Here is a 14,962-nt window from a genome sequence, read left to right as displayed (position 1 = left end):
AAGTATATTAGGGGAAAATAATAACAAGGGAAAGAGTAGGACCCATTAAGGACCAAGGTGGTATTTTGTGTGTGGGACCAGAAGACAAAACAAAGATTTTAAGTGAGTATGTTGCATCTATATTCACTGTAGAGAAGGACAGTGCAGGTGTAGAAATTAGGGAGAGGTCTGTGATAAACTGGCATTGAGAGAGAAGAATTTTTAACAGGCTTGAAAGAGAGTAAATGTCATGGCCAGACGAGATGTATCTCAGGCTGCTGTGGGGTGTAAAGGAGGATATTTCACAGGAGGTGAGGGAGGATATTTCACAGGAGGTAAGGGAGTACATTTCACAGGAGGTAAAGGAAAATATTTCACAGGAAGTGAGGAAGGATATTTCTCAGGAGATGGGGGGAGAATATTTCACAGGAGGTAAAGGAAAATATTTCACAGGAAGTGAGGGAGGATATTTCACAGGAGATGGGGAGGATATTTCTCAGGAGGTAAGGTAGGATATTTCACAGGAAGTGAGGGAGGATATTTCACAGGAAGTGAGGGAGGATATTTCACAGGAGATGGGGGAGGATATTTCTCAGGAGATGGGGGAGGATATTTCACAGGAGGTAAGGGAGGATATTTCACAGGAGGTAAGGTAGGATATTTCACAGGAAGTGAGGGAGGATATTTCACAGGAAGTGAGGGAGGATATTTCACAGGAGGCAAAGGAGGAAATTATAGGTGTGTGCTGATATTGAGTTTCAAATCCTCTCTCACCACAGGAGGGGTGCCAGTGGACTCGAGGACAGCTAATGTGAAATCATTATTCAATAATGTTATGGACCAGGACCGATCACCTCAAAACACTTTAAGAAGGTAGCCCAGACCCTAACTTTCTCTATTTTGAAGACAGATGTAAAGTGGATATTCCAGGTGTGGTACAGCTGGTCAAACCACTTAGTTTTAAGCAAAACTGAATTTATTTATACACTACGGTTGAAATGCGAACAAACGAAAACAGAATAACTTAACTGTTTGGAAACCTAACCAACTCAAAATTGTAATGAAGGAGCTGTTCCAGTGCCCGCAACATCACAAAAAGACATCCCTTGGCAAATGGTCAATTCAAACTCAGGTTCTTACAGGCAAAAGAGATTGCAGAGAGAAGAGTCAGGCAAGAAACATCTGTTGAAGCATGGAACCTTTTTCACAGTAATAGCCTCTTTGCTACCAGCAGTGTCTGACTGCCTGTTTAAAAAAAACCTAGAAAAAGCCTGGGAGAACCGGCTACTCCGCTGCCATTGTTTAAAGTAGCCACTTCCAGACACATCAGCACCTCTGCCTTTATGATCCCTTTTTAAAAAAACCAAGCACAAAATAACCTTACTAAAGGGACAGAATTGTCACAATAAGGATGGTAGGGAACAACCAAGAATAACAGACCAGTGTGTCTAACATCTGTGGTAAGAAGAAGGTGTACTCTGCAGATTCTGGAGATCAAAGTCGAGACTGTAGCGCTGGAAAAGCACAGTAGGTCAGGCAGCATCCGAGAAGCAGGAGAATCAATATTTTGAGCACAAGCCTTTTATCAGGAAATGGCTTTCTTGATGAAGGGGCCATGCTGGAAATATTGATTCTCCTGCCCCTTGGATGCCGCCTGATTATCTGTGGTAAGGAAACTATCAGAATTGATAGCCCCTCTGGACAGTAAAACTTAATCAAAGATAATCAGCATGGATTTGTAAGAGAGCAATCAAGTCTAACAAATCTGAATTTTTTGAAGAGTTGACTAGGTGTGTAGATGAGGGTAGTGCAGTCAATATAACGCACATGGACTTCAGAAAAGTTTTTGACTAGGTCTTGCATAACAGACTGATTAAGAAGCTAAGACTCTTTGGTATCCAAGGCAATTTGGAAAATTAGATCCAAAATTGACTTAATGGCAGGAAGCAGACAATGATAGTTGAAGAATGTTTTTGTGAATGGAAGCCTGTATCCAGAGGCATATCACAATGTTCAGTGCTGTGTTGCTTGCTGTTTCTCGTATACTTTAATAATCTAGACATGAATGTGGTGGTATGACCAGTAATTTTGCAGATGACAAAAAAAATTGGTGGTGTGGTAAATAGTGAAAGAGCAGAGCCTTAGGCTACAGGATGACACAAAAAAGCTGGTCAGATGGGTTGCACTGTGGCAAATAGGAGTTAATCCTGAAAAGTGTGAGATGATGCATTTTGGGAGGACCAATAAGGAATAAGGGACCTTGGTGTGTTTGTCCATAGATCCTTGAAGGCAGCAGGACAGGTAGATAAGGTAGTTTGGAAGGCATATGTGTTGCTTACTTTTATTAGTCAAGGCATTGAATACAAGAGCAAGGAGATTATCATGGGGCTGTGTATAATGTTAGACCACAGCTGAAGTACAGTTTTGGTTGCCCCAGTATAGAAAGAATTTGATTGCACTAGAGTCATATTACAAGAAAACAGACTTTTCTGTCTAACTATTGCGTGCAATTCTGGTCTCCGTCCTATCGGAAAGAAGTTGTGAAACTTGAAAGGGTTCAGAAAAGATTTACAAGGATGTTGCCAGGGTTGGAGGATTTGAGCTATTGGGAGAGGTTGAACAGGCTGGGGCTGTTTTCCCTGGAGCGTCGGAGGCTGAGGGGGTGACCTTATAGAGGTTTACAAAATCATGAGGGGCATGGATAGGATAAATAGACAGAATCTTTTCCCTGGGGTGGGGGAGTCCAGAACTAGACAGCATAAGTTTAGGGTGAGAGGGGAAAGATACAAAAGAGACTTAAGGGCAACTTTTTCACGCAGAGGGTGGTACGTGTATGGAATGAGTTGCCAGAGGAAGTGGTGGGGGCTAGTACAATTGCAACATTTAAGAGGCATCTGGATGGGTATATGAATGGGAAGGGTTTGCTGGGATATGGGCCGGGTACTGGCAGGTGGGACTGGATTGGGTTGGGATGTCTGGTCGACATGGACGGGTTGGACCGAAGGGTCTGCTTCCATGCTGTAAATCTCTATGACTCTATGACTCTAGTCTGCACCAACCATGTTCCCAAACTAAACTAGCCCACTTGCCTGCAATTGACCCATATCTGTCCAAACCTTTCCAACTCATATACCTATCCAGATGTCTCTTAAATATTGTAATTGTACCTGCATCCACCATTTCTTCTGGCAGTTCATTCCACACATGAATCACTCTGTACAAAAAGGTTGTCCCTCATGACCTTTTCAAAACTTCCTCCTTTCACCTTAAAAACACACCCACTAGTTTTGAACACCCCCACCCTAGGGGAAAAAATCTTTGCTATTCACCTTATCTATGCTCCTCATGGTTTCATTAATCTCTGTAAGGCCACTCCTCCTCCGCAGTGAGAATACTCCCAGCCTATCCAGCCTTTCCTTATAAGTCAAACTCTGCATTCCGGGCAAAAGTCTGGTAAATCTTCTCTGAACCCGCTCCTTAATAACATCCTTCCTATAACATGGTGACCAGATTATTTTTATTAATCCAAATATTAATTTATCCAAAATAAACTCCTCAATCCATTGCCCAATTGATCAAGATGTCTTTGTAACCTTAGAAAACAGTCCTCACTGCCCACTATACCACCAATTTTGGTGTCATCTGCAAATTTACTAACCACTCCTCCTATATTCTTATCATATATCTCAAATCGTATATCTAAATGACAAACAAAAGTGGACCCAATACTGATCCCTGTGGAACACCACTGATCAAAGGCCTCCAGTTTGAAAATCAAATGTCCACTCTCTATTTCGCACTGTCAAATGAATTTTGAATTCAATTGACAAGCTCACATTGAATCCCATGTGATCTAACTTTACCAATTAGTCGACCACGTGGAACGTTGTCAAAGGCTTTACTGAAGATCATGTAAGCAACATCTACTGCTCTGCCCTCATCAATCTTTTTGATTTGGAGGTATTGGTGTTGGACTGAAGTGTACAACGTTAAAAATCACACAACACTAGGTTATAGTCCAACAGGTTTATTTGGAAGCAATCCGACAGCTAGTGTTTTCAAATAAACCTACTGGACTATAACCTGATGTTGTGTGACTTTTAACATCAATCTTTTTGGTTACTTCCTTAAGAATCTCAATCAAGTTTATGAGACACAACTTCCCTCACATAAAACCATGCTGACTATCCCTAATCTATCCTTGCCTCGCCAAATGCAAATAAATCCTATCTTTCAGAATCACCTCTAACAAGTTATCCATCACCAATGTCAGACTCACAGGTCAATAGATCCCAGGCTTCTTCTTACAGTCTTTCTTAAATAAAGGTACAACATTAGCCATCCTCCAGTCCCCTGACACCTCACCTGCGGTTATAGATGATACAAATATTTCTGCTAGGGGCCCCACAATTTGATCGTTAACTTCCCACAATGTACAGGAATACACTTGAACAGGTCCCTTGAAAAGTTGCAGAAAAGATTCATCAGGATGTTACCTGGGTTGGAACAATTTAGCTGTGAAGAGAGACTAGAGATGCTGAACTTGTTCTTCTTGAGCAGAGAAGGCTGAGAGAGGATTTGATTGAGGTGTATGAAGTGCTGAGGGACGTAGATAGGGAGAAAGCTTTCCCCTTAATAGGAGGGATAGTTTTAAGGTAAGGTACAGGAAGTTTGGAAGAGATTTTAGAAGATTTTTCTTTCACCCAGAGGGTCATGGGCACTCATTCCTTGAAAGGGTGGTTGAGGCAGGAACCTTGAAGGTATGAAGAGCTTGTTAGATGACACTTGAAATGCCACAGCATACAATTCTATGGGTCAAATACTGGAAAATGAGATTCGGCTAAAAGGATATTTAATGACTAGTACAGACACAATGTGCTGAAGGGCCTCTTTCTATGCTATAAAAACTCAAATTTTTGATGACTTTTGACTGGAAAACAAATCAGAAGGCAGTTTGTTACATTAGACTTTAGTCTGTAGCAGATGCTGACAAAAATATAATAGTAGACAACCAGAATAATTGCACAGCACAGGAGTATAGATGCATACTGCATATGCACAAAGGTAGGAGTCAAAAATACAGGATAAAGGCCATCCAGCAAGAAACAACTCTGGACACAAGACAACTGCCTCAAATATAGTTCTCTTAATTCCAGGATACATGGTCACCTTGGACCCACAGCAATATGGTTGACTCTAAATTGTCCTTGAAATGGCCTAGCAAGCCACCCTGTCCAACAGAAATTAAGGATGAATATCAACTTAGCCAGCAATTCCCTTAACCCATGATAGAAAACAAATGATGGCCAGGTACTTGTCAGCATTCTTTCACACAGATCCACTTGTGAATGCTTCATAATGCTTGTGTTTTTCTACCTGTCTTAATTGTTCCCTGGCCTACCTAGTTGGCTGCCTGTTCAGTAGCAGTTAGCACCCTCCCTACCAAATGATTCCAATCTTTTTGTTCAATTACTTGCCCAAACCACATGCTAATCGGATTTACTTATCTGCTCACCCAGTCCATGCATTTCCTCAATGTGTTCACTACAGGCAAGAGAACTTTCTGGTGCTCTGAGAAATGAGAGGGTGGGGATTAGGTAACCAATCAAGAAGCATTCACTGCTCTATCTCTAAGGAAATCTCTTGTAAACCGGTTCTCAATTTTTTTCCTATTACTCTCCCATATCCAGAACTAAGCAACTCTACTGTGACTGTGTAACCACTGAGTCATCCTGAGCAACTCTGTGTGTTTTCAATTAAATTATTTTCAAATCTGTTCACCTCTGCTATCTCAGTCAGATCCTTACGCAGTGCAAGGTGTTGAAACTGCAGACCAGTAACCTGCTGGAACCTGTCAATAATGTAACCTGACTCAAACATTAAGGCATCAATGCCTAAGAGCATAAACCCAGTGGAATGTAACTGTGGAAGGCTGATTAAATCAATCTTTAACTTTAATTTTGGCATGAAATTCACATACACAGCAAGGCTGTAGATAGCACAATGGAACCTGAAGGCTCAAGTAAGCTGTGCTGTGCTTCCTGCTGCTTCTCGTATGGCCCATGTAACACCCTACGTTAGTAAGGATAATCATCTGGGCTTCCAGAGCATGTGTTAAAAACTGCAACTAAACTGGTCCTGATTTGAAGCTCTATTTGCAAACTTGGAGCAACGAGACCAATTCAATGTATTCAACCCACACTCAGTAAACACGTGAGCAAATGCAAGCCTGGCCAAGCAGTAGCGTTATCTGAAAGGTCAGACAACAAGTTACAGGTGAGGTGCTTTTGCATTAGTTCTCCTTTGGTCAAGTGTGTCTAAGTGTCACTGTGTAACAGCTTTTGTGTTCTGGGAGCTTTGTTTTTGGGAGCTCATGGAGAGGACAGGAAGTGCTGCATGAGTTACAGGGGCTGTGGTTGCAATGCGCTTTGACTAGAAGATTGACAAGAGACTGCAGCAAGGGTAATTCTGTGAAAAGGAAGAGGAGAAAAAGGTTATACCCATTAAAAGTTTCTTCTACTTACACCTAATTCAGTGCTCGAGGAGACTCAAGTCCTACAAACCAATTTAAAGCTTCATATTAAGGTGGTGTTTGCCCACGAGAGATAATGAATTAAAGGTTCGAGGGTCCAGGCAGGAATAGAAGACAGTGTCAACATATTCCAGAACACTGATGGTTGGAGTACAGGTGGGGGAGGGGTCACTGAGTTCATCTATTCCAGAGGAGGAGATTATATGATCATCCCATTGAGATGGAACAAGCAAGAGGAAAGGACATGCGGCTTCACCAATGTATCTAAGGGAGGGAAGAAATAACCTGAATCCTTTCTAACTACATTAATTATCTAAAGTATGGATTTCCAATAGTGTGATCATTGCAAAGAATAAGAGTTTGGCGAATACTCATTATCCTGGCAGCAGCCATGGTGCATTCACCCTGGACCAATCAGCTATACCGACTTACTTCGGGCATGCAGCAGGAGCCAGAGGCTGGATTCTTAAAGACAAAAAGGTCTAACATATCTGCATCTGGAAGATGACCCATAACCTCAATTCCATAGTCCGCATCACTCTGTCATGCCATCACATCAAGATAGAGCAGAAATAAATCATACAAAACATTGCTGAGCAAACATTTGGCATTTTGAAGCAATGGCACTTTTCGCCATTTGGGGGAGCCCTCTATTTTAGATCAGGGTGCATCTTAAAATTAATGGGGTCCACTCTGTTCCCCATGACATTGTTACCAAGAGAATGTCATGAGACATCTGGAGGCCACCTTGGGAGGAGGCAGTATAAGAGTGTGAGAGAGGGAAGAAATAACCTGAACCCTTTTTAACTACATTAATTGTCTAAAAGTACATTAACAGGCTCCTCTACAACTAAACCACATCCCATAACCACAATGAACTAACCATTGCCTGCTCTTATATCTGACTGAGATGGCTACCATCTAAGAATAGAGATCACCTATGAAAACCTTCTCATTGGCATCTTCATCCAACATCACACCCAATTATACAAACTATCCATCCTTATGCATTCTACTAGTGCCTGCCTCATTGCTGGATCTCAGGCTAGGCTAAATAATGGTGGGAGGAGGTAGTGGTTGTCAAGGGCTCAAATGTTGCAGGGAAGATAGGAGATGGGACCTTGAAGGACCTCTGTAGGGTAGGGGTATCTATCAAAATTTCTAGAGGCAACAAATCCTTCTGGCATTGTTCCACCCATGGCAAGATGCCCTGCTCTCTCTTTTTCTTTATTCGTTTACAGGATGAGGGCATCACTGGCTGGGCCAGCATTTAGTGTCCATCCCTGAGTTCCCAAAGGGCAGTTAACAGTCAACCACAGTGCTATGGGTCTGGAGTCACACATAGACCAGGTAAGGATGGCTGTTTCCTTCCCTAAAGAGCATTAGTGATCCAGATGGGTTTTTCTGACAATCAGCAATGGATTCATGGCCATCATGAGTTTCTAAATCTCACCATCTGCCTGGTGGGATTCAAACCTGCCTTTCCAGCTAACCTGAATCTCTAGATTAACAATCCAGTGATGACACCACGAGGCCATTGCCTCACTACTGTGTTAATACCAATGGTGGCAAGACGAGGCCCTTAACTGGGCAATTATCACTTAAAGGTTTCAGCTGTAGTACAGTGAGAATGCTGTCCATGAGTCTTTCCATCAAGTGCTTAATTGAAGTGGAAGTGAGAACATAGTCGTGTACCTCCGCCTTGTTTAAATGTGCCCCTTTCAACTAAACTCACTATCACATATGAGACACTTTTATACCTCTTAACCTCTTGTTACCTGCTCCCACTCCTGTCAAAGGTTCTCACTCAAGGGCTTCATAGCTCTCTGTGGAGTTAGGTCTCTCTTCTTTTTGGTCACCAATGCTTCCAGTGCTGTATTTGTGAATCCGGGCCCTCTCCTTGACTTGTACCTCCATACTCGTCATCCAAATGTGCATCAATATCAATCTCAAGTAACATTCTATTCACCAGTTTAAGAGGGACACATGCCTTTAAGAGCTAGAAGTTAGCTGAACATACAAAAGTAGGCCCATATTAAACATGGGCCCCAGTCAGCAGTAAGGGTTGCATTCAGCTTTAATAAGGAGGCAGATTGAAATTTGTACACTGCCTACTTCCGGTGGAACAGGTATGAGGGCCAAGATTCATTACCCCACTACCAAGAAATGAAGCAGACTAACTTCTAGCCCCCAGTGTTTAAATGCATTCAATATGCTCTGCTGAGGTCATCTGCATTAACATTATGCAGTTTCTTATTGCTTATTTGCTTCTATTCAATGAGATTCTAGAGATTAACATGGGTTACATTGTAGCTACAATCAAAATCAAATCCAGGATCACTACTTCAAAGGCAAAATACGGCAGATATCTGACATCTGAAACATAAAGTGGAAAAACCTTGAAATACTCAGCAGGTCAGACAGCATCAATGGAGAAAGAGCAGAGATAACATTTCAGGTCAGGTTGGTGTTCTACACAGAAAACAAGAAATCGGAGAAGGGGTAGGTCATTCAACTGCTCAAGACAATGACTGATCTGCCCCAGATCTTAACTCCTCCTTCGTGCAGCTCACCATAATGCTCAACTCCCTGATATTTCAAAAATTCACCTCTTCTATAAATACTTTCAGTGATCTAGCCTTCACAACTCTCTCGAGTATTGAATTTCAGACATTCACCCTCCCCAGGTTAAGAAATTCCTTTGTATCTCAATCTCAGTCTCAAATGAGTGTACCTTTACTCCGTAACTATGTGTCCTAGTTTAAGATTCTCCCACTGGTGTAAATATTTTCTCAACATCTATGTGTCAAACCCCTCAGAATCTTTCATGATTCAATAAGATCATCCCGGAGGGTTGGTGTGGACTTGTTGGGTCAAAGGCCCTGTTTCCACACTGAAGGGAATCTAATCTAATACTTCATTCTTCTAAATTCGAATGAATACAGGCTTAACCTGTTTAACCGTTCTTCATAAATCAACCATTTCATTTTAGGGTTAAGATTTTTTTGAACTGCCTCCAATAATAATGCATCCTTTTTTAAATATGGGGACCACAATTGTACACAGTACTCCAGGTGCAGCCTTACCAATAACTATATAGTTGTAACAAGACTTCTCTATTCTTAAACTGTCAACCCCCTAGCAGTAAAGGCTAGTAAATAAATCCCTCCCCTAAAAGTCTGCAGTTAATGGATCAATTGATCTCTTCGAGACTTAAGAGTGGCAGACTTTTATTGGAAATAGCATCAAGAAAGTTAGAACCATGCAGGTAGATGAAGGTTATCTGCATATTGCCATGATTGAACAAAATGTCAGAACAATTTAGAATGGTGAATAGTTAACACCTGTGCTGATCTCCTATGTAACAATAATAGTTGGTCAGATCATGTCAGAAATATATGTTAAACCTACCACATGAAAAGTCTTTGGTATTTGCTGTACAGTGATTACCATCAGTGGGGATTGTACAAAGTTCAAGTTCGCTCCTTTTACTGTAACTGTGCTGCCTCCACTGAAATGAAGAGAATATTATCAGCTCCCAGTGAATAATCTTAAAAAGATTAAAATTCAGTTACAGACTGTATCTTACCTGCTAAATGACCAAACTGGATAAATATTATGGATAGATGGATTTTCCACGTACATGAAAGCATTTTTGACCTCACGGATAGCAGAGTCTATTTTTAAAACCACAGAGTGGGTCAGTGCAGTTGTGTGGGCAGGAGTAGTACACTCAATCCTAGTTTCAGAGATGCTGGAAATAATATATAGAAAAAAAGAAAAATCGGCGTTAAGAAGTCAGAGTATCACTAAACTATAAAGATCAAAGACCACACAATTCCAGGCTTATTTCCTAGCCAATGCAAAATTATTTGGTGTTTGCCATGGAAAAAGTTAAGATGATGCATTGACCCCATCAATCTGGAACTGGGAAGGAAAATAAAAATGAAATAATGTTTTGCTCTTGATGAAGAGTCACTGCCTTCTGCTGAATAATGTACGCTTGTAAACATCAGACAAAATTGGATATGGAGTGACAATGAAATTGGGTTCAGCTTTGTCGGCCTCCACAGTCAGTTAGCTCAGCGACGAGGATCCTGCTCAGATAACTGACACTGGTGTGAGGTACTGCCAGCAATATTTGTGAAAGAATCAGTTCCTGTAGAATTGATCATGGTAGATAAATATGGCTTGAGGAGCAAAAGGAAGTAACTGCTTGTGAGAATTAAAAGAAACAACTGCCAATATTTATGAGTAAGGGAAGAAAGGAAATCTGGACGTGACTAGCACAGACTGTTTAATTGAAATAATGGCAAATATCTCTTTCTATTTGATAACGTCCTAACCAATTGAGTTTAACAATAACCCAGACAGCACTGCTGAGGTAAAGTTGTCTTTCTAACCTCTGAAAAGTCAATATCACTAAATATTGGGTAATGATACATACTAACACCCATCCAATCTCCACTGACTGAATTTAACAATAAAACTTTCACTGTGTGCTAGACATCAGCAAAGGACCAGAATATTGCTTCTGAAATGGTAATAAACTGAATAAGCGTTTATTATAATGCTTTGAATATGGAAATTAATTAGGTATTGTCAGAGGAGCAGTGAGGAGAGAGGGCGGAGAGAAACCAGGGCTGCAGGGAAATTTTTAAGTGGGTGAGATCTAAACCTGAGACCCTACACCTCCCACCCACCTCCTCTAACCTTACTAAGAGTCTGTAAACTCGGTAAAGTTTTCAGGTTTTCTCATTTTATTTTCCTTTCCTTCTCTTTCTTTGTTTAGTCCTGTGTGGGCTTTCAGGTTAGTGGTGTATGGTGGATAGGGCAGTTGCATGTTTAGAGATGTATAGGGAAGTGGTCACTCCTCAGACACAGGATAAGGACAGGGGGTTATAGTCAGGGGGAGGAAAGGGAACCAACAGATAGGGCAGGGATTCCCTGTGGCTGTTCCCCATAGCAATAAATATACTGTTTTAGATACCGCTGGTGGAGATGGCCTACCAGGGGAAAGCCATAGTTATCAGGTCTCTGACACTGAGCCTGGCACTGTGGCTCAGAAGGGAAGGGGGGAGAATAGAAAAGCACTAGTACTAGGGGACTCAATAGTTAGATGGACTGACAGGAGGTTCTGTGGTCAGGAATGGGACTCCCAGAAGGTATGTTGCTCCACAGGTGCCAGGGTCCGGGATGTCGCTGATCGGGTTTACAGGATTCTGAAGGGGGAGGGTGAGCAGCCAGAAATCAGGGTACATATTGATACCAATGATATAGCTAGAAAAGGGATTGAGGATCTGAAAAGTGACTACAGAGAGCTAGGTTGGAAGTTGAAGAGCAGGACGAGTAGTGTAGTGATCTTGGGCTTGCTACCGGTGCCATGAGATAGTGAAGTGAGGAACAGTCAGTGAATGCAGCTTAACACGTGGCTGCGAGGCTGGTGCAGGAGGGAAGGCTTCAGATACCTAGACCATTGGGATGCTTTCTGAGGAAGGTGAGATCTGTACATGAAGAACAGGTTACATCTGAACCAGAGGGGCACAAATGTCCTGGGTGGGAGATTTGTTTGTGTGATTCGGGAGGGTTTAAACTAGTTTGGCAGGGGGGTGGGAATCAGAGCTACATATCTGAGAGGGGGGCAGTTATAGATGGGACAGTGACAGGATGTAGAGAATCTATCGGGACGGTTTCTCACACAATGAAACAAAGCGATCAATTAAAGTGTGTCTACTTTAACGCAAGGAATGTCAGAAATAAGAATGATGAACTCAGAGCATGGATCAGTACTTGGGGCTATGATGTTGTACCCATAACAGAGATGTGGGTTTCACAGGGGCAGGAATGGTTACTAGATGTTCCAGGGTTTAGAACATTTAAAAAAGAACAGGGAGGGTGGAATATGAGCATTCCTAATCATAAAGTGCATCACAGCTACAGAAACAAAGGTTGTTGAGGAAGGTTTGTCTACTGAGTCAGTATGGGTGGAAGTTAGGAACAGCAAGGGAGCAGCCACCTCACTGGGGTTTTCTCAGACCCCTAATAGCAGTAGAGAGATTGAGGAACTGATAAGCTGGCAGATTTTGGAAAAATGCAGATGTAGCAGGATTGTTATTATGGGTGTCTTCAATTTTCCCAATATCGACTGGAACTTCCTTAGTGCAGATGGTTTGGATGGAGCCGTTTTGTCAGGCGTGTTTAAAAGGGTTTCCTTACTCAGTATGTAGACAGGTCGATGAGGGGAGAGGCCATTTTGGATTTGGTGCTCGGCAATGAGTCAGGACAGGTGTCAGACCTCGCAGTGGGAGAACACTTTGGTGACATGTACCACAACTGCCTCACATTTACCACAGCTTTGGAGAGGGAAAGGAGCAGTTACCCAGGAAAGATACTTAATTGGGGAAAAGGAAATTATGATGCTATCAGACAGGTGATGGTAAATACAGATTGGGAGCAATTGTTCCACAGAAAGGGCACCACAGACATGTGGAGGCTGTTTAAGGAGCAGTTGTTGTGAGTGAAGCTTCAATTTGTTCCTCTGAGACAGGTAAGAAGGGGTAAGATTAAGGAGCCTTGGATGACGAGAACAAAGGATCTTCTCGTCAAAAGGAAGAAGGCAGCTTATGTAAAGTGGAGGAAACAAGGATCTAGCAGAGCTTTAGAGGATTACAGGCTTGCCAGAAAGGAGCTCAGAAATGGACTGAGGAGAGCCAGAAGGGGTCATGAGAAAGGCTTGGCAGGAAGGATTCAAGATAACCCAAAGGCATTTTACTCATACGTGAGGAATAAGAGAATGATCAGGGAGAATGTAGGGCCGATCAGGGATAGTGTAGGGAACTCGTGTGTGAAGTCTGAGCAGATAGGGGAAGCCCTAAATGAGTTTTTTGCCTTAGTTTTCACTAAGGAAAGGGACCTTGTTGTGAATGACTACTTTGAGGAGCTGGGATATGGGTTTGAACAAATCAAGATTGATGAAGATGATGTGCTGGAAACTTTGGCAAACATTAAGATTGATAAGTCCCCAGGGCCAGACCAGATTTATCTTAGGCTGCTCTGGGAAGTGAGAAAGGAAGTTGCTAAGCCACTGGTGAAGATCGTTGCTTCCTCACTTTCCACGGGAGTCTTACCAGAGGATTGTAAGGAGGCGAATGTTGTTACTCTTTTCAAGAAGGGTAATAGGGAAATCCCTGGTAATTACAGTCCAGTCTTATGTCTGTGGTCAGCAAGGTTTTGGAAAGCATTCTGAGGGATAGGATTTATGACTATTTGGAAAAGCATAGTATAATTAAAGGCAGTCAGCATGGCTTTGTGAAAGGCAGGTTATGTCCAACTAATCTTATTGAATTCTTCAAGGAGGTGACAAGACAGGTCAATGAAGGTCGAGCACTGGATGTGGTGTATATGGACTTCAGCAAGGCATTTGACAAGGTTCTCCATGGTAGGCTCATTCATAAAGTCAGGAGGTATGGGATACAGGGAGATTTAGCTATCTGGATTCAGAATTGGCTGGTTGACAGAAGGCAGAGATTGGTTGTAGATGTAAAATATTTTGCTTGGAGGTCAGTGTTGAGTGGTGTCCCACAGGGCTCTATTCTTGGGCCTCTACACTTTGTAGTTTTTATAAATGACTTGATGAGGAGATTGAGGGGGGGGTAGTAAGTTTGCAGATGACACAAAGGTTGGAGGTGCCGTTGATAGTATCGAGGGCTATTGCAGGCTGCAGTGCAACATAGACAGGATGCAGAGCTGGGCTGAGAAATGGCAGATGGAGTTCAACCTGGATAAATACGAAGTGATGCATTTTGGAAGGTGGAACTTGAATGCTGCATATAGGATTAAAGACAGGATTCTTGGCAGCATGGAGGAACAGAAGGATCTTGGTGTTCAAGTACATAGATCTCTCAAAGTTGCCACCCAAGTGGATAGGGTTGTTAAAAAAGCATATGGTGTTTTGGCTTTCATTAGCAGAGGGATCGAGTTTAAGAGCTGCAAGGTTTTGATGCAGCTCTACAAGTCCCTGGTGAGACCACACTTGGAATATTGTGTCCAGTTCTGATTGCTCTACTATAGGAAAGATACAGAGGCTTTGGAGACGGTGCAAAGGTTTACCGGGATGCTGCTTGGGCTGGAGGGTTTGTCTTATGAAGAGAGTTGACTAAGCTTGGACTTTTCTCTCTGGAGAGAAGGAGGAAGAGAGATGACCTGATTGAGGTATACAAGGTAATAAGAGGCATGGATAGAGTCAATAGCCAAAGATATTTCCCCAGGGCAGGATTGACTGGCATGAGGGATCATAGTTTTAAGATATTAGGAGGAAAGTATAGAGGAGACATCAGCGGTAGGTTCTTTATGCAGAGAGCTGTGAATGCATGGAATGTGTTGCCAGCAGTGGTGGTGAAAGCAGAGTCATAAGGACATTTAAGCGCCTGCTGGACATGCACATGGACAGCA

The 14,962-nt window shown here is 42.3% G+C and overlaps 1 protein-coding gene across 1 annotated transcript in view; it reads right to left on the bottom strand.

The window, feature by feature from the left end:
• Positions 1-14,962, bottom strand: part of met (MET proto-oncogene, receptor tyrosine kinase) — a 124,229-nt gene that overhangs the window by 21,303 nt on the left and 87,964 nt on the right. Inside the window, exons 9-10 of the mRNA XM_043709570.1 lie at positions 10,101-10,265; positions 9,923-10,022 (exon numbers count right to left, since the gene is read on the bottom strand). Coding sequence (XP_043565505.1) covers positions 9,923-10,022; positions 10,101-10,265 — 265 coding nt within the window. The remainder of the gene's footprint in view (positions 1-9,922; positions 10,023-10,100; positions 10,266-14,962) is intronic.

The sequence above is a fragment of the Chiloscyllium plagiosum genome, chromosome 19 (assembly GCF_004010195.1).
Source record: "Chiloscyllium plagiosum isolate BGI_BamShark_2017 chromosome 19, ASM401019v2, whole genome shotgun sequence".
In the NCBI taxonomy this organism is placed as follows: domain Eukaryota; kingdom Metazoa; phylum Chordata; class Chondrichthyes; order Orectolobiformes; family Hemiscylliidae; genus Chiloscyllium; species Chiloscyllium plagiosum.
Note: the sequence above shows the minus strand (reverse complement) of the source record. Positions and strands in the feature narration are given on the sequence as shown.